The sequence below is a fragment of the Stegostoma tigrinum genome, chromosome 3, assembly GCF_030684315.1.
Source record: "Stegostoma tigrinum isolate sSteTig4 chromosome 3, sSteTig4.hap1, whole genome shotgun sequence".
Lineage (NCBI taxonomy): Eukaryota > Metazoa > Chordata > Chondrichthyes > Orectolobiformes > Stegostomatidae > Stegostoma > Stegostoma tigrinum.
The window spans coordinates 22955873-22974677 of NC_081356.1; the positions used below are offsets into that span (position 1 = coordinate 22955873).

An 18805-nucleotide genomic window follows, 5' to 3' on the forward strand; every position below is an offset into this window, starting at 1 on the left:
CCTGTAGAAGCATGTCTGGTTATACTTGTTAAACCATATTTACATGATCTGTGTGACAGGCAATTTTCAATGCAATTTAAAGGAGCTCATTCTTATTGAATTTGACACTTCCTACAAAATTCATATAAAATTTCAAAAGACTCACGATGGTTCTTCAGAAACAGTCAGTAATTCCTCCAGCTCTTGTGCCTGCTTATACCATGGCAACTTAGCTTCCACGGGGAGTTTCTCTGTAAACCAAACAAATATGTCAAATTTACCTGACAGGTTTTGAAAGACCGTTTTAATGAGTAGTTGCACATGTTGACAAGATTACAGCCCTTAGACCAGCCCACTTGGTATAATAAAGTTAGATGATTAATGTTCAAAGATAATTCATTGCTATTGTCTTTTTTGTGCTTCTTATAGGTTCCCTACTTGATAATTGTTCGATGAGCTGCAGAAGCTATGTTTCAAAATGTATTAACCTTTCTCTACAAACCAAAAATTCAGCAGCAGCTTAAAATAACATGGTGTCTGTGTATTTACTTAACAATGGTAGTGCTTTGTTTAAACACTCTAATTGTCTTGCATCTTTGTACATTTGTCCTTTAATCCTCCCACTCCCACCTCACTGTTTCCCCAACACAAGGCCTTCTTCCCCCATATTTTCTCCCACATCCCCTTAACTTTCAGGCAGAAATTGTCTCCATAAACCCCTCAATCACTTTCTTTTCAGTGACAGTCTTGAACCACCTCTTGTATTGACTGAGTATGATAAATTAAGACATTATTCAATAGTGGCATTGCTTGGAGAAACTTGGGCGCCTTATATTATAAACATTCAAAAATGTCTGAGATCAATGAGGATGGGACCTGGAGCTGAAACATTGCTTTAACATGCAGTTAGTGCAAAAAGCCAACATGGTAAAGCTCATGAGATAACAAACTGTAGAGCTGGATGAACACCACGGGCCAAGCAGCATCAGAGAAGCAGGAAGGCTGACATTTCCGGCCTAGACCCTTCTTCAGAAAATAGGCCCAAAATGTCAGCTTTCCTGCTCCTCTGGTGCTGCTTGGCCTGCTGTGTTCATCCAGCTCTACAGTGCGTTACCTCAGATTCTTCAGCATCTGCAGTTCCTACTATCATGGTAAAGCTCATGATTGGAATGGTTGCCTAAATGATTGTTAAGAGGCTAATAAAGAATTAAACTGCCTAGCATTGCTTATTATTGAGGCTGTATAGCATACTAGTAGGGACTACTTGGTCTGATGCCATCTCCCAGTGACCACTTGATCAGGTGTAAACTAGTCATGGACGACTGAGTGCTGCTTGAAGGTAAATTGCCTTTTATCACTTGCTCCTTGAGATTTGAAGCAGAATTTTGAAACTGAACAGGAGAGTTTTCCAGGAGAGTTCGTCTGAAGTTGTCTACAGTTGATGTTTTTCATCATTTCGTCTGGCAATTCTTTAAAGATTTTACCTAAAATAGGGGAGTGTTGTACGGATCCACCTTATGGGAGTCACCATGAGAAAGGGAGTACTTGGTGACTGGCATCTTGCTTGAGGCCCCTTGGTCTGGACAAGGAATGGGATGGGATGGGAAACCTGAGGCCAGACACAACAGCACTAGCTGCAGGACACTGGCAGACTATACCCCCACCCACTTCAGGCATTACTGACAAGATAAGCTCCAATACTGGCTTTCTGTAAACAATATAAAATCGAAAGACCTGCGGATGCTGGAGATCAGAAAGAAAAACAGGAAGTGCTACAGAAACTCAGCACATCCAGTAGCTTCTATGGAGAAAAATAAAATCAGAGTTAACATGTTGAGTTCACTGACCCTTCACCAGAACCTTTCTGACAAAAGGTCAATGGACTCATAGTATTAACTGTGTTTTTCTTTCCACAGATGTTGCCAGACCTGTTGCGTCTTCCAGTAATTGGCTTTTGATTCATTGGCTTTCTGTACACTGCTGAATGTAATGAGTGGCCATACTTTCCAGTGCTGAGGAAGGGTCACCGGACCTGAAATGTTAACTCTGATTTTTTTCTTCACAGATGCTGCCAGACCTGCTGAGCTTCCAGCAACTTCTGTTTTTGTTCCATACTTTCCATCAGTTGGCGGCAAAAAAAGCAAGCTGGATTCCAATGCATTTATCAAGGTCAAAATGACTGATTAACACAGTGTTCAGACCTTTGCTGTTTCTGATCTATAGTTATTAGATAGACATTTGTGTACAGGACATAGTTTCAACTTCAAAGTATTATGAGCCATAAGGAAGATGATGGAGAATTTCATAAAGAATGAAACGAGTTTATAAAATGGGCAGACAAACATCAAGTCAAATTTAATACAGTTGAGTGTGAACTCAATCATCTTGGTGGGATAGACAGACAATATAAAATAAAGACTACAGTCTAAGGCGGTGCAAGAGCAGGTGGATGTATATAAACCCAAATCATTGAAGAACAGGTTGAGAGAGCAGTTAATAACGTCCACAGCATCCTAGGCTTCACTAATATGAATGCTGAGTACAAAAGCAACAAGTTATGTCATGCCCATATAAAACACTTGTTCAGTATCAACTGGAATATTGTGTCCAAACAGGGTACCACATTTCTGGATGGCTATGAAGGTGTTCAAAAGAGAATATAGAAGGGATAGATGACATTGATTCCAGGGATGTGGAAGTTAATTCATGTGGAAAAGAAAAACCTGTCTAACCCCATGAGAGAGATAAATTATTCATACAGGTCACAAAAATCAAATATTGCTAAAGAAAGGTAAAAAAATTAGTTTACATTTTTATTTGGAGCACCCCCAAATATGCCAAGTAATCATGCAGATGAGCTAAATGTGAGTGGAGAGAATTCTTGTCTTAAATTTATCTTTGTGTGTTTGCTTGTAGAAAATAATCAGATCAGCTTTATTGTGGGAACTGTCAGAGAACAAGATAGAGTTGATGAGAAGCTTTAGGGCAGCCGTGATATCAACTGATTGAGGAAAAAAAAGTCTGTGTACAGCCAGTTAGGAAAATGAATCCTTATTAGGATGCAGTGATGTTCTTCATTGTTAAAACACTAAGCACCAATGCAGTGACGCCCAAGTTTATGCCAAGTTGTCCATATCTGTGGCATTTTGACAGAAAGTTGGAAGGTTGCTTAGCTGAAAGCTAATGGAAGGATCCATATGAAATCTCACACCTCCAAAAATTGTGGGAATACTGAGGAGAAATTATAATGAATTCCAGAGTTGTGGCATATGTGATTGCGTTACTCAAGGACAAGTGAATGAATCTTCCAGATATCAATGAGTAAGGCGACTCTTGGGCAGAATTAGAAAGTAAAAGGGAGACTGGACTTGTACTCCTGAGTTTTGACAAACGAAAGAGCAGTTATTATTGCTTGCTCTATTTATTTCATTCATATAGTAAAGTTTGTTATTTGTTTAAAAATGTGTGTTTGTGGTTAATGTGTGTTCAGTTAATCAATGGGTCTTTGAATTTCACTTTGAATGTTAATACTTTCTACAGTCACCTGAGTAGATCCTAGACAGCTTCTTGTGTATAAACTGAAATTCTGGTAGAGACAGTTCACCCATTTGATCCTTGAATGGTGTGAATGTGTGATTGGGAAGCCTCAAAGAGAACAGAGGGGAAGATATAAACTCTAATCTGCTACAGGAGGTGAGGACAGGTGTGGTAAGAGGGAGAAGGTGATTTGTGGGGTCTGGCAGACAGTTTTGCTTTATACCCTGAAATAAAAGTTTCTACATTGTTATATTAACCATTTACTCTGTTTTTTTTTTGATGTTACATGCCTTCTCAAGGTATTTGCTAACGACTAGTGATTTCAGACACAGCTCAGCCCATTTAGGTGAATTTCCATATTACACAGCATGATGCTATAATCACATCTTTTACTTTTGGAACAACTTATTAGAATAATAAGCTCCTGGGTAAAACGTAGCTTCTATTTTGGAATAAATGATAGTTTTTCCATTGATATTCTAGTTTGGAGAAGTCAAAGATCAAAATGTTTTCACAGTAAATTGATCCCAAAATGTCTGCAGGGATCAATGTGGAATTATCTTACTTAATACAAATTGTACGACAGACGAAAAAATACGGATAGGAAAATAAATTTAGTTTCTAGGGTGAATTTTATGATTTTGTTCCAGCACTGCCATTGCAGCCATCAAAAACTCAGCAATGAGGTCTCCACGGACAGATCTCTATGTACAATTTTTCATTGTGAAATGCTTCTGTATTGGAGGCAATACATAAACTCAGTGTCTGAACCCCAATGATTAGCATCAGTTCTAAGCAACGTTGAAGCAAGCTTCAGGCTTCAAAATTGGTGTCACAAAACCACACACAGAATTCAGATTTTTGGCTGCTCAAAATAATTTCTCATTTGTCATCCGAGGTTTTTGGCATCACCACCCTAAAGGTGGTCAGAAAGGAGCCAAAGCCACATCGACCACAGCCCTGAGAGGACATAGAGCTATGTTGACCATAGGCAATAAAGGGGTCAAAACTGTTTTGACCGCTAGTCAGGTAAGAGATGGGGTCCCAATGATTTCTGGTCAAAGGGAAAGGAGCCTCATTGACCAGTTATGTCTTTAAGCCAACAAATGTGTTTGTGAAAGTGGCAGTTTGCTGACTGCTGACACTATCAGAGCTGAGGCCACCTCTTTAATGCCTTGATGTTAAAACTGGACTCCACCAATAAGCAAAACCCAGTGGATATATATTTTGTAGTGCATATACTTGAACCATGTATATTATTGTCAACACATTTTTATCGCATTCCTAGTTTTATTTGGCAGATTTTTTTCGATAAAAAATAAGCTAAGTAGACAAACGTCTGTAGGAATAATCGAGCGTGAGGAAGTGAGACACACAGCTTCTTGAACTAACTCTTTGGCCGAAAACTCTCTCCTGTTGGAATGTTGTGGGAATTGTGGTAAAACTCTGTTTACATGGGAGCAGCTCCGAGGAAATTCTCCACGTGTGTAATCACATTGATAAACTGTTCAACAAATATAACATTACCTCAACATTTCAGTCAAGCAACCGAGGCATGCAGTATTATTGTAGGGCCACTATGCATCTTTGTAATGCATTTCTTAGCCTACAGTGTTAATGGAGTCATTAACACATTCTTTAAAATCTATTAAAGCATTTGCTGAGATAAAGACAAAGGAATTTGGCTAATGAGTCACATAGCATCATACAGCTTGATGACCAAACAACTATTTTACCTTTTGGTTTATAACAAGGTACAGTGACAATACATTCTTCCTTGATGTGCGGTTTTGTTTTTGCATTACAACCACCTGCATGGAGTCCTCTGTGGTCAATACACAGGACCACTCTATATCTGAGGCCCTGTCCACAAGTTACTGTACACTAGAGAGAGAGAGAGCAACAAAATACACATGGTCAGTGATCATATCACAGCGATAAACAGCGTGTGCAGCAAGTGAATTAAGTAAGCGAAGCATATTCAAAATAAGATGACATGAGTCAATCCGCATGATTGTTATTTCAATGATTCCTGCCAAAGAAAAGCACTTACACATAAATTAAGCAGGGTGCACCATCCTATTAAAACGTCACGGTCTTACATAGTCAATAAATTGTGTGGCTTAATAGCATCTGAGCTGGAGTTATAAATCGTACATGTTACTGTCTGACTTTCATTTTAAGGGAATACTGACTCAAGCAATGCCACAGTTTCAAGGCAGGTGAGAAGGCAGGATGAGTTAGGAAGGGATTTCAACATTCAGAACTGAAAGCTTCTTACAAATCAAAGCATCACATATAAGAAAATTAAATCCATATTTGGTAATAATACAAATAACTTTGAAAAGGAAACACATTCAATCTAAATATTAAATTTTTGTTGCCTTAGAGTTGACCCAATTGCAATTAATGAGCAAATAAAAATCAGCTAAATGAATGGTAAACGTGGGCACAGGACAGAGATGTTTAAGAACATTAGATTAGATTAGATTCCCTACAGTGTGGAAACAGGCCCATCGGCCCAACAAGTCCACACCGCCCCTTTGCAGCAACCCACCCAGAACCATTCCCCTATAACCCACACACCCTGAACACTACAGGCAATTTAGCATGGCCAATCCACCTAGACTGCACATCTTTGGAGTATGTGGAAATAAATCTTTGAAGGTGACAAAATAAGACACTAAGGCTAAAATCTCCTATTATTACAATTCTACTAAATTCTTACAGTTACCTACAATGTCCCAACATATTTGCTCCTCAATTTCGCACTAACTGTTGGGAGGGAGGGGAGGGCTATGGTACAATCCCAGCAATGTGACCACCTTATTTACTCCTCAGTCCCACCCACATAGCTTCACTGGACCATCCCTCAGGGGTACCCTCTCTAAGTACAGCCACAATGTTTTCTGTAATCAAAAATGCCACTTCCGTCCTCTCTTGCTTCCCCTTCTATCCTTCCTATAGCATCTGTACCTTGGAAGATTGAGCTGCCAGTCCTGTCAAAACAAAGAAGTTACTCTAAACCTTTCTAAACCACTGGAGAAATACAATACAGAGCTATAGATGTTGGGGAGCTGAAACAAACAAAAATAAAAGTTTCTGGAGAGACTCAGGAAGACTGGCAACGTTTATATAGAAAAAACAGAGTTAACCTTTCAAGTCCAGAGATCCTTCTTCAGACACACTGACCTCAGAAAGAATGTCAAGATCTTGGAGAGGGAATGGAAGTGATTTACTAGATGGTAGAGACTTCAGAAATGTGAGGAATGGAGAAACAGAAGCCGTTCTTTTTAGGTTAAAGGAGGTTGCAAGGAGGTGTTCAAAACGATGCAGGCATTTGAGAGAGTAAAACCGAAGTTGTTTCCGATAGCAGGAGGATCAATAACCAGAGTCCTAGACTACAGGCAAGGAGAAAATTTTACTGTGAGTTATGATGATCTACAATGTGCTGTCATAGCAGCAGTGCAAGCAGAGACGATTATAACTTTCTACAGGAAATTGGATAAGAGCAGAAAGAAAATTTTGCAGGGCTCTGAGAAAACAGCCGAGAACTAGGGGCTCTTGTTAAGAGTGTATGATGAACTGAAGAACTTTTCTCTGCCCAGCACGACTTCACAATTTTCCAGTAAATTAACAGCAAGTAATTGCATAAAAGGAAATCTGTACCGGAACACTCAAAATACAATTGCTGCCATATTTGCACTTGTGGACAGTGAAAGGTAAAGTTGCCATAGTCCTACTGAACTAGAGGGCTGCTCTCTCTTTAGTAATAGACAATTAGTGGTGGCTTAACGTGAGACCCACCACACTGCAGCTAAGGGGAGAGGTTGAGAAGAAGAGCCTCAGCTGATGTGGGAATTGAATCTACACTACTGGTATTACTCTGCATCATAAACTAGCTGTCCAGCCAAGTGAGCTAACCAATGTGTGGACTTAACCACTTCCCGAAGGATGAGAAATTGCAGCCAAATTGGTCTGTAAAAATAAATTTAAAAAATAGAAGTAATGAATGACAAAAACTCTTGGTAGATACGATTGAACAGAACTGAAAGTCTCTGCATCTTCAAACAAACAGAATGCAGGAAAGTGATGTCAACTAACATTGTTTCAGTAGGTCCACTAATGTTTGCCTGAGGCATCAATATTTAAGTAATTGGCCCATGGGCACCTTTTAAAAGCTATGTTTTCTGATTGCATATTTTGCTAAAGGTTTATCGTTGTTTCCTGGATTTCCGCATTAAGATTCGATGGAACTCAGTAAATAATTTGTAGGAAGAAAGTGAACATTGTCAAACGAAAGTCAGGAGCTGCTGTTCATACAAAATCAGCTTTAGAAGAGGTCTGCAATTAATATGCACTTTGAGCCTATTCTGAAATCAAATGAGCTGAATGTCAGGGCCAGCAGTGGAAACGAGCTGGCAGTGAGTTTTGGAATGTTATTTGGATATATTATAACACATAGGTGCAGATTTCAACAGCTGGCTACTTGAGTGGTTTATTTCTCCCATGTGCCGTTGCTAGAATTTCCACTAAACTATGTAACTTGGGCTGCATAAACAATCCCTCGGTAGCAAATTGCAAAAACCATTATAAGGCCTGGCTACATCAATTAGACAGCCTCAAACCCTTGAGAGTTTGCTTTTGACTCAGTGGGTCATTTTCATTCTTTAGAAGTGTGTATTTGCAAGTTCATATTTTTGTGAAAAGGGTTCTCCCATCAGATCATGTTTAGGCAGATTTACAGGAAATTAGTGAGGGTTGTTTTGATGAGTCTATCTGCCGGAGAGAGTCTGGTAAAGATCTTTTAATGGCCATGGCAATGTTGCTCAGAATGCCCATGTTAATGGAATGATATAACAAAGGATGATCTTATTAAGGATGTTACAGAGATAGTAGGAACTGCCGATGCTGGGGAATCTGAGATAACACAGTGTGAAGCTGGAAGACCACAGCAGGCTAAGCAGCATCAGAGGAGCAGGAAAGTTTGACGTTTCGGGTCAGAACCCTCCTTCAGAAATAGGGGAGGGGAAGGGGATTCTGAAATAAATAGGGAGACGGGGGAGGCAGATAGAAGATGGATAAAGGAGAAGATAAGGTGAGAGGTGACAGGCAGGTCAAAGAGGTAGGGTTAGAGCCAGTGAAGGTGAATGTAGGTGGAGAGTTAGGGAGGGGATAGGTCAGTCCAGGGAGGATGGACAGGTCAAGAGGGCGGGATGAGGTTAGTAGGTAGGAGATGGAGGTGGGGCTTGAGGTGGGAGGAATGGTTGGGGGGGGCGTGGTCTAGCTGGGCGGGTTTTGGGATGCGGTGGAGGGAGGGGAGATTTAGAAGCTGGTGAAGTACACATTGATACCCTTGGGCTGCAGGGTTCCCACGCGAAATATGAGATGCTGTTCCTGCATCTTTCGGGTGGCATCATTGTGGCAATGCAGGAGGCCCAGGATGGAAATGTCGTCCGTGGAGTTGGGAGGGAGTTGAAATGGTTCGCGACTGGGAGGTGTAGTTGTTTGTTGCGAACTGAGCGTAGTGCACTCTGGATCACTGGTCTGAAATGTTAAAACTGTTTCTCTCTCCACAGATGCTGCCAGACCTGCTGAATTTCTACACTATTTTCTGCTTTGTTTCAGAGCATGGAAATCCACAGTTCTGTTTTTTTAAACATTACTAACAATAACCTTGAAAATATAGCCCCAGAGCTGAAGATGACTATTTGGGCTAATCACAGCCAGAGAAGTCTCATGCTTAGCAATGACCAAGTTTCCCTATTGTCTTCAATCCAAAATATTAACAAGACACTATGCAACTGCTAGCTATGATGAGTTTGGGATTAGAATTGATAGTGTAATGTTTGAATATTCCAACAAATATCATTGGGTACACACAAAATTGAGAGCCAAGGCTTGCTACTTGTGGCAGGGTATTACAGTCCCTATCCCTGGACCAAGAGAGCTAAGTTCAAGCCCCACCTGCTCTAGAGGAGCATTAATAACATCTCTGAACAGGTAGTTTAGAAAAAAAAGGTAAATTAGTAAAAAAAAACTGCACATACCTGATACTAGCTAGATATAGTGTCATCTTTTTATATCCAACTTGAAACATGACAGCTAGTGCCATCTGAACATGCTGGCATATTCTAACCAACTTGTTCAGGGATGTTATTACACACCTCAAGAGCAGGTGGGACTTGAATCCGGACTTTCTGGCTCAGAGTTATGGACACGACCATTCTGCCACAAGTGCCACTATCTAGGCATATGGAACTCCACATGTAATTATAATTTAAAAAAACAAACGAACTTTTCTAACCAATCTGTTCAGAGGTATTATTATGCATTTCTGGAGTAGGTGGGGCGTGAACCCAGGCCACTGGGTCAGGGGTAGGGATGCTACCCCTGCACCACAAGACAGCCCTCACATTCAATTATAGAAGGTTCCATTTAATTACACACAGTGGAACCCCATTCCATACAGCTATAACTTACTGTACACAGCATTCACAATTGGAACTAATTACAAGCAACCATAAGTGGTTCCACATAACCTAAATGATTACACAATCAGTTGCATGTAATCTCTTAAAGTTAAGTGATTACACACAATCTTACACAATGACATACAACACCTTTTTTGGCCTCCATCACAGCTGTGCTTAGATACTTCTAAGCCTATTCAGAAATGTTATTGCACACTCTGGGCCATAGGGGAACTTGAACCCAGGCCTCCTAGCTCAAAGGTAAGGACACTACTACTGCACCACCAGAACCCTTTTCCTGATTGCATGATGCATAGTCCCATTACACACATCACCATTTAATTTATGACCCACCTAACCACAGTAGTGCTTAATTTCTCACAGTCTGTTCGAATTACACAGCGTTATGAATTATTACACGCAACTTCTAAATAGTTACATATGATTTATAACTAATTATACACACCTGTAACTAATCCTCCACCATGTTTTGGAGCATGACCTCTGAGCTAAATGGGATTAATTTAGAAGATATCTAGCAACCCAAAACTGGACATCAACAAAACTCTGAACTATCAGCAAGAGCAGTTTTATATTCAAGCACATCTGTGACATTATGACCTGGCATACCTGCTCTACCATTATTACCATGCCAAAGGTTCATTCTTGTTTAAAGAAGAATCTAGGACACTATTATTCAGAATTATCTGCAATACTATACTAGCAATACTATTCCAATGCAGCTTTTAAAAAACACTGATATCTATTTGCTATATGGAAAATTGCCCAGATATGTTCTGCCTCAAGAAGCACAACAAATTCAACCCAGGCAATGCTGCTCTATTTCCAGTCTAAACTCAACTATCAGCAAAGTGGTGGAAGGACTCACCAACACTGCTATCAAGCAGTACTTTCTCAGCAATGACCTGCTGATATTCAGTTGTGTTCTACTTGGGACACTCAGTTCCTAATCTCATTATAGACTTTGCCCAAACAGGTAAAATAAAAGTGAACTCAAGACGGGAGGTGAGTGAGTGACTGCCCTTGACATCACAGCAGTATTTGACCAAGTGTCACATCCAGAAGCCCTAGCAAAATTGGACTCTATGAAAATCAGGGGATGGGGTAAGCTCTCCTTTGATTAGTCATACTTAGCACAAAGAAAGAGGTTTCTGGTTGTTGGAATTCAGTCATCTCAGTCCTAGAACATCATTGCACATGTTCCACAATATATTGTCTAGGTCCCAACATCTTCAACAAGCTGCTTCAACAGCAACTTTCCCTCCAAGAGAAGGTCACAGTGAGGATGTTCACAAAAGATTGTCCAATGCTTAATAGATTCACAACATCCAGAAGCAGTCTATGTCTAAATTCAGCAAGATCTGGGCAACATTCAAACTTGGACCCATGTGGTAAGTAACATTACATCACACACGTGCATGGAAAAGATGGAATCTAATCATCTTCCTTGACATCCCAAAATATTATCATCATTGAATTCCCCACTATCAATATGTTAGGGATTAAAATGGACTAGAAGTTGAACTGGACCAGCCATATAAATAATCTTGTGCCCTTTCCTTTAATTATTTTCAATTGTTTCATTGTAGATATTGCCTGCAAATCTGTTTCTTCTAGCTTAAATCAATAGTTAATTAAAACCAATTAGAAATGGTAATTAGTACAGGAAGATTCAAGACACCCAGGCAAAGTTTCCTGGGTGAATATACCAGCTAGCAGAGAAAGCAGGTTAAAGGTCAAAATATAATTTATCATATGTCTTTTTCACTGAAGCAAGGAACCTTACTGTTTTGTTTTACATTTTCAGCTATCATTCATGTGTATAATGTTTAATATTGAGTTTGAAATGAATAGTTTCAGAAAGAAGACCAGTTGTAGATACAGACAAAACCACTATTCTGTTTCAAAGCTGTGACAGTGAACTTTCTACAGTTTTTCAGCAAATTTTGGATAAACTGGTTTTCCTTGATGCCTATGGTGCCTTTCGTCTGAACATGAACAAAGATTTATTTTGGAGATTGACTTTTTCACGTGGACTTCTCTGTATTAAGCAGTGCTGAATAATGATCATTGTCTGGGAAAATCAGAACATCATCAACCTGCTTAGCCTGCTTTAGCTATGTTTCTGATAGGATTCTAGACAGTATTCAAACGGCTGCCTGAAATCAGGAATAAGGTTGACATTGATTTCCCACAGGTTGTACAACAGGAATGACAATCTCTGGGATAGATATCTGGCTGTCACATCAGGTAACAATATATTGGGTGCCTTCACATCTTTTGCCCAGTACTGCCACCTTATGGAGGTACCAACAAATCCCTGGTAATTCTGCCCAAGTGCTTGCCCCGTGAATAAGTTCATACAGTCATACAGCACAGAAACAGACACTTCGAACCAACCTGTCCATGCTGCTCAAAGTAAACTAGTCCTACTTGCTTGCATTTAGCCCATATCCCTGTACACTTTTCCTACACATATACCTATCCAAACATCTATTAAATGTTGTAACTGTACTGGCACCTGCCACTTCCACTGGCAGTTCATTCCACATATGAACCATCCTAAAATCATGGGATGTCTACCATGTGGAAGCAGAAAATTTGGCCTATCTACTCCAAAATAAACCTCCAAAGAACATCTCACCCAGACTAACCCCAAGCCCTGTAACCCTGTATTTAGAATGGCTAACCTACCTAGCATAAACATTCCTGGATACTATGGGCAATTTAGCACGGCCAAGCCACCTAGCCTACACATCTTTGGACTGCAGAAGGAAACCAGAGCATCCGGAGGAAACCCACACACACACTGGGATTATGTGCAAACTCCACACATACAGTCACCCAAGGGTGGAATCAAACCATGGTCCCTGGTGCTGTGAAGTAGCACTGCTAACCACTGAACCACACTCTCTGTGAAAATGTTATCCCTCAGGTCCCTTTTATATCCTTTCTCACCTTAAAAATACATCCCCTAGTTTTGAACACCCCTGTCTGAGGGAAAAGACATTGCCTATTCACCTTATCTATGCCCCTCATGATTTTATAAACCTTAATAAAGGTCACTCCTCAACCTCCTATGCTCCAGAGTAAATAGTCCCAGTCCATCCAGCCTCTCCTTATAACTCAAATCCCCCATTCCTGGCAACATTCTGGTAAACCTTTTTTGAACCCTCTCCAATTTAATAATATCTTTCCTAAAGCAGGGCGATCAGAACAGGGGATTGAGTTTAAGAGTCGTGAGATCTTGTTGCAGCTCTATAAAACTTTGGTTAGACCGCACTTGGAATACTGCGTCCAGTTCTGGGCGCCCTATTATAGGAAAGATGTGGATGCTTTGGAGAGGGTTCAGAGGAGGTTTACCAGGATGCTGCCTGGACTGGAGGGCTTATCTTATGAAGAGAGGTTGACTGAGCTCGGTCTCTTTTCATTGGAGAAAAGGAGGAGGAGAGGGGACCTAATTGAGGTATACAAGATAATGAGAGGCATAGATAGAGTCGATAGCCAGAGACTATTTCCCAGGGCAGAAATGGCTAGCACGAGGGGTCATAGTTTTAAGCTGGTTGGTGGAAAGTATAGAGGGGATGTCAGAGGCAGGTTCTTTACGCAGAGAGTTGTGAGAGCATGGAATGCGTTGCCAGCAGCAGTTGTGGAAGCAAGGTCATTGGGGTCATTTAAGAGACTGCTGGACATGCATATGGTCACAGAAATTTGAGGGTGCATCCATGAGGATCAATGGTCGGCACAACATTGTGGGCTGAAGGGCCTGTTCTGTGCTGTACTGTTCTATGTTCTATGTTCTATGTTCTAACTGTGCACTGTACTCCAAAGTGGCCTCACTATGAAATATCAAACTTGAGTGGACTGGCCACATAAATACTGCAGCAACAACAGCACATCAGATGCTGGGAATTATATGGTTAGTATCTCACCTCAAAACTTCCTAAAGGTTGTCCACTATTTTAAAGTTACCAGTCAGAAGTCTGATGAGTACCTTGATGACAGCAGTTCCACCAATGCTTTGGAAGAGCAACATGAATTAGGAAAATGCATTCCATTTAATCTGCACCCAGTCTAGTATCTTAAGAATCTATTTCCTCCACCATCAATGCATAATGGCAGCAATGTGTGCCATTACAAGATGCAGTGGGTCATTCACCAAGGCTTCTTTAACAGGAACAACTAATCTACAAACTCCACCGCCCAGAACAACCAAGGCAGCAGGTAAATGGAACACTGCCCTCGGCATATTCCCCTCCAAGTCAACACTAACCTGACTTGGAACTATACTCCACACTTCTTCACCGTCGCTGGGTCAGAATCCTGGAACTGTCTTCCTAGCAGCGCTGCAGATATATCTACACCCAAGAACTGCAGAGGTTCAAAAAGGTGGCTCACTATCATTTTTTATAAGGTAATTAATTCTGGCCCCACCAGCAAGGCTGCTTCTGAAATTAACAAAAGAGATCTACAGGTAACAGAATTAACTTCATTTTAAACAGGATACATTCTATCAAGCAACTTGCCTGAAAATGGGTGTGATTCTCTAAATGCTGCCAGCCACAATTTAAATGTGAAGTGTTACTGTGTCGACTCTCTCTGCTGACTATACGAGGAATTCTGCTAGACTTGTGACAACACAACCCAAGAGTATCACATTAATGTGTTTCTTACAGGAGACCATTCCTGCGCCAACCATTTTGGGCAGTCAAAGAGGTTACAGGGCTGAACGACAGGAAATTTCTGTATATACATGCACTTCCACTCCTCGACGGTGTTGACTTGTCCATTAATGTCTTCCTCCACACAGGAGACAGTGCGGAGTTGAGCACCTCCACCACACGAGCTGGAGCAGGCAGTCCAGGGGCTACTATCCCATCTAATAACACAGAACAACAATCAGTGTCTGGCAAACAGCAACTCCAGGCAATGCACAATATTACACAATTCTTTTTGTGGGTTCTGAGGGGCATGCACTCTGTTTTGCGTGATGCATGCAGCAGCTTGGAACTGGAGTTTGCAAAATAGTTACTGAACTTTAGTTTCCAGGAGATAAAATGAAGAAACATTAAATGCTGGGAGTTGGAAACAAAGCCAGAAATTGCTGAAACTACATTACAGGTTGGAATGGATTAGTAATTTGGTTGGATTTTTCAACAAAGCTCAGAGGCCAAGATCTAATGCAATGTCACACTTAAAAGATTGACCCATTTTTCTCAGATGCTGAAATGACCTACTGCACATTCCTAACATTCTCTAGTCTTGTTTTTCCAACTTCCTCTTTGTACTGTAAACTATTTGCCAGAGATGAATGTTATTGTGACATCTAATTACAACAAACTAATTATCAAAATGAATGAAACAGCATAACAGTCACTGTAGCAAACGACATGGTGATTTTTGCTGCATATAATAAAATAATAATACAGGAAGAAATCTTTGAAGGGATTGTTTAAAAATTATAAATTCTTGAAAATTCTACATTTTGCAAGGAGAGATGTGTGTGGGTGTGCGAGAGAGAGAGAGAGAGGGAGGGAGAGAGGGAGGGAGAGAGAGCGGGGAGCAGTGTCTGAAGGATTATGTTGGTGTGTACACAAGACAGGGTGAAGGGAGGTATGTGTGTGTTTATAAAGGAATTCTATCTGCATGGAGATAATGGGAACTGCAGATGCTGGAGAATCCAAGATAACAAAGTGTGGAGCTGGATGAACACAGCAGGCCAAGCAGCATCTTAGGAGCAGTGCCTCTTGGCCTGCTGTGTTCATCCAGCTCCACACTTTGCTTTCTCTATCAGCATGGAGAAGTGTATCCCTGTCTGTTTTTGCTTGCCTGTCCATCTGCACGTCCCTGTCTGTGCGTCATGAGCTATTTACTAATAGCAGCCATAAGTTCAGTGTTTCAATCTTACTAACAATGAATATCAGAGGATCCGGGAACATAAAGTACATTTAGACTTCAAATGGAACCAAGTTAGAGCACACAATTAGATCATTGACATCATGATTTGAACAAAAGACATAATTGTGCCACTTGTGTCATTATTATATGAAATGGTTGCAATAAAAGGGAACTTTGAAACTAGTCAAATTACTTATAACTCAACCAGAGGTCATTCCATCCATAAGTGCAATATAAATCACAGCAATTTCTTTGGTATTAGTTAAGAAGGTTTATATATTTACTGGTTGATATGGAAGTGTTATGGAATCCTATCCAATCACACATATTGATAAGACATCAAGTTATAAAAGGGAGGTCTTCTTCTCAGGAACACAGCCACATGGTGATATCAGCTCCACAAGTGTTGAGACGCTTCAAGAAACTCAATCAAAAAGTAATTTTGACATGCAAGTTCAGACACTGAGTGACAGTAGATGATACTCATCATCCCCCACAACTCTTCGACTCAACAAACCTTGGGAAATGAGATGGAAATTTTCAAAATATATCAATTAAGGAGGCCATCCTTATCAACAAATATGTTTTTATCTGATTTTGGAGTAATTTGAAGATTTTTGCTTGTTGTACAATTTGTCAAGGGATAAATAAAATACAATGGTTTCATATGCAATCCTGGAAATGATCCTGTGCACAATCTGTGGGAGGGCAGAATGAACCTCTAATTTTAGACTTGCTAGAGACATAGTTCTAAAGGTTTAAATCCTGCAGTTTATCTTCAATTTTAATCACTTTTATGAAGAATACTGTGACAACCAAAAGCATGAGCTAGTCGTTCATTTACTGAATTCAGAAGACAGGCTGCAACATTTTCCTTGGAATGTGCATGTTCTGTGTCACTTTCAGAGCAAAACGTCCATCAGAATCTAATGTGGCATGCCACAGAATGCAAACATCCTGTGAAAAGCCTTATGGGATTCAACCTTTAAATGGCTCATTATTCCATTTTTAAAGGGTGATTAGGGTATCTGAATTGCTTACAAGATTCTAGAGTTTAAAGTGGAAAGAATGTTGAGAATAATGTGCTGTCAGTACAAAATGATCTTGATCTTGAAATTTTCAACATCATGAAGGGAAATTTCAGTCAATTTGCGTAAATATTCATTTTAGTGAGAAGTTTGAAAGACAGGGGCCTGAAAAAGATAGTAAGGAAGTCAGGTAGACCCTTATTACGTGGAAATTGACAATGTCAGGGGCAAGGTACTAGCCACCAAAAGGTTCAATAGGAACACAGCAGAACAAACTTATTCACTCAACAAATAGTGACAGCCTGCTAACATAGGAAAGAGAAGCAAACTGTAATGATGCACTTATTAGTTAGCAAAACAAGCATTTCGTGAGAAGGGAATGGACAGTTACATCGGTACATTTGTAATAAGTAAGATGAGAGCAAAAACACCAGTATGGTGCACCAGAATTCTTTTTCATTCATGGAGTGTGACGTCATTGTCTCAACAAACATTTATTGCCCATTGCTAAGTGCCTTTTAGAAGATAGTGGTGAGCTGTCTTGTACTGATGCAGTCTGTGTAGTGAAGGCACAGGACATGGAACTCAGCAGTTAAGAAGGGAATTTTAAGCAGGGGATTTTGACACAGCCACTGTGAAGGAATGGCAATAGTTTCCAAGTCAGTATGGTGTTTGGCCTCAAAGAGAACTTGCAGGTGGTGGTGGTGTTCCCATGCATCTGCTGCTCTTGTCCTTTTCGTGGGTCATGATTATGGATTTGGAAGATGCTGCTAAACAAGCCTTTGGTAAGTTGTTGCAGGATATCTTCAAAATCCCACCCACTACTGCAACAAAGCAGTCATTAAGGGAGCAAAGGTGGTGGATGGCAAAGACAATCAAGCAGGATAGTGTTGAACTTTGAGGGTTGTTGGAGCTGCACTCCTCCAGTCATCAGAACAAACCTGAAAGATATCCAGGTTTTTCTGCACGGACTGCTTCAGTATCAGGAAAGTCATGAATGGTGCTAAGTATTGCTCAATTAGCGAACGTCCCTATTTATGATGCGCATAAGGTCATGGATGAAGCAGCTGAAGATGGCTTGGACTACCCTAAGTAAATCCCACAGTAATGCCCTAGACGGAATGGACAAGTCTCTGCACTCATTTCTGGCTGACAGCTCAAGCATTCATTAGCCTTTAGAAACAGTTGTGCCCAAGGGAAAATAGTGCTTGATGGACAGCTTGTGCTCATATATTAATTTTTCAATTGCTCAAAGTTTATTTATACAAGATAAAAAAGTTATCAATGCTTGCATTTTCTCCTCTTGTTACTTGTGACATCTAGTTGATTGACACTTCCATAGGGCAGTTGAAAAAGCAATCTTTCCCAGAGAGAGAGGAGTGAATGAATGACTGGCTTATTAAAGATTTTCATACATAATATTGTTATTATACGGTTTGTTGATTCTGGAAAGAGTGCATTCTGGGTACACGGGCATGATGTTGCTGCAGGTTGCTTTGAAATGCATAAGAGGCCATGAATGCTCGGTGGAAGAGCAGAATTTGGCACTGAGGGCATGAGGGGACATGGGAGCCACCTTCTGGGGGACAAGGTGGTGTATGGGGGTAAAAGGGCTCATGCCATGGTTGGAAGTGCATAGGTTACTTTGGTGGTGGGTGGGTAGTGCATAAGTAAGATGTTTTGAACCTATCTTACCCAGACCACAGATCAATACCCTTCAATGGAACTGTGAACCATGACTTCTAAAAATGTTGGCCAAGTGCCAGCAAAATTGCTTAATACTAGCAGATCCTTATCCTCACCACAGAACTAGCCAGTTTTGGAAAGCATGAATTGTGATCAGAACTGATCCACCTTAGCAAATATTTT

The 18805-nt window shown here is 40.5% G+C and overlaps 1 protein-coding gene across 1 annotated transcript in view; it reads right to left on the reverse strand.

Annotated features, from left to right (window-relative positions):
* Positions 1-18805, reverse strand: part of LOC125451321 (ADAMTS-like protein 1) — a 515681-nt gene that overhangs the window by 138947 nt on the left and 357929 nt on the right. Inside the window, exons 12-14 of the mRNA XM_048528318.2 lie at positions 14685-14889; positions 5253-5400; positions 146-230 (exon numbers count right to left, since the gene is read on the reverse strand). Of these exons, the coding sequence (XP_048384275.2) occupies positions 146-230; positions 5253-5400; positions 14685-14889 (438 nt within the window). The remainder of the gene's footprint in view (positions 1-145; positions 231-5252; positions 5401-14684; positions 14890-18805) is intronic.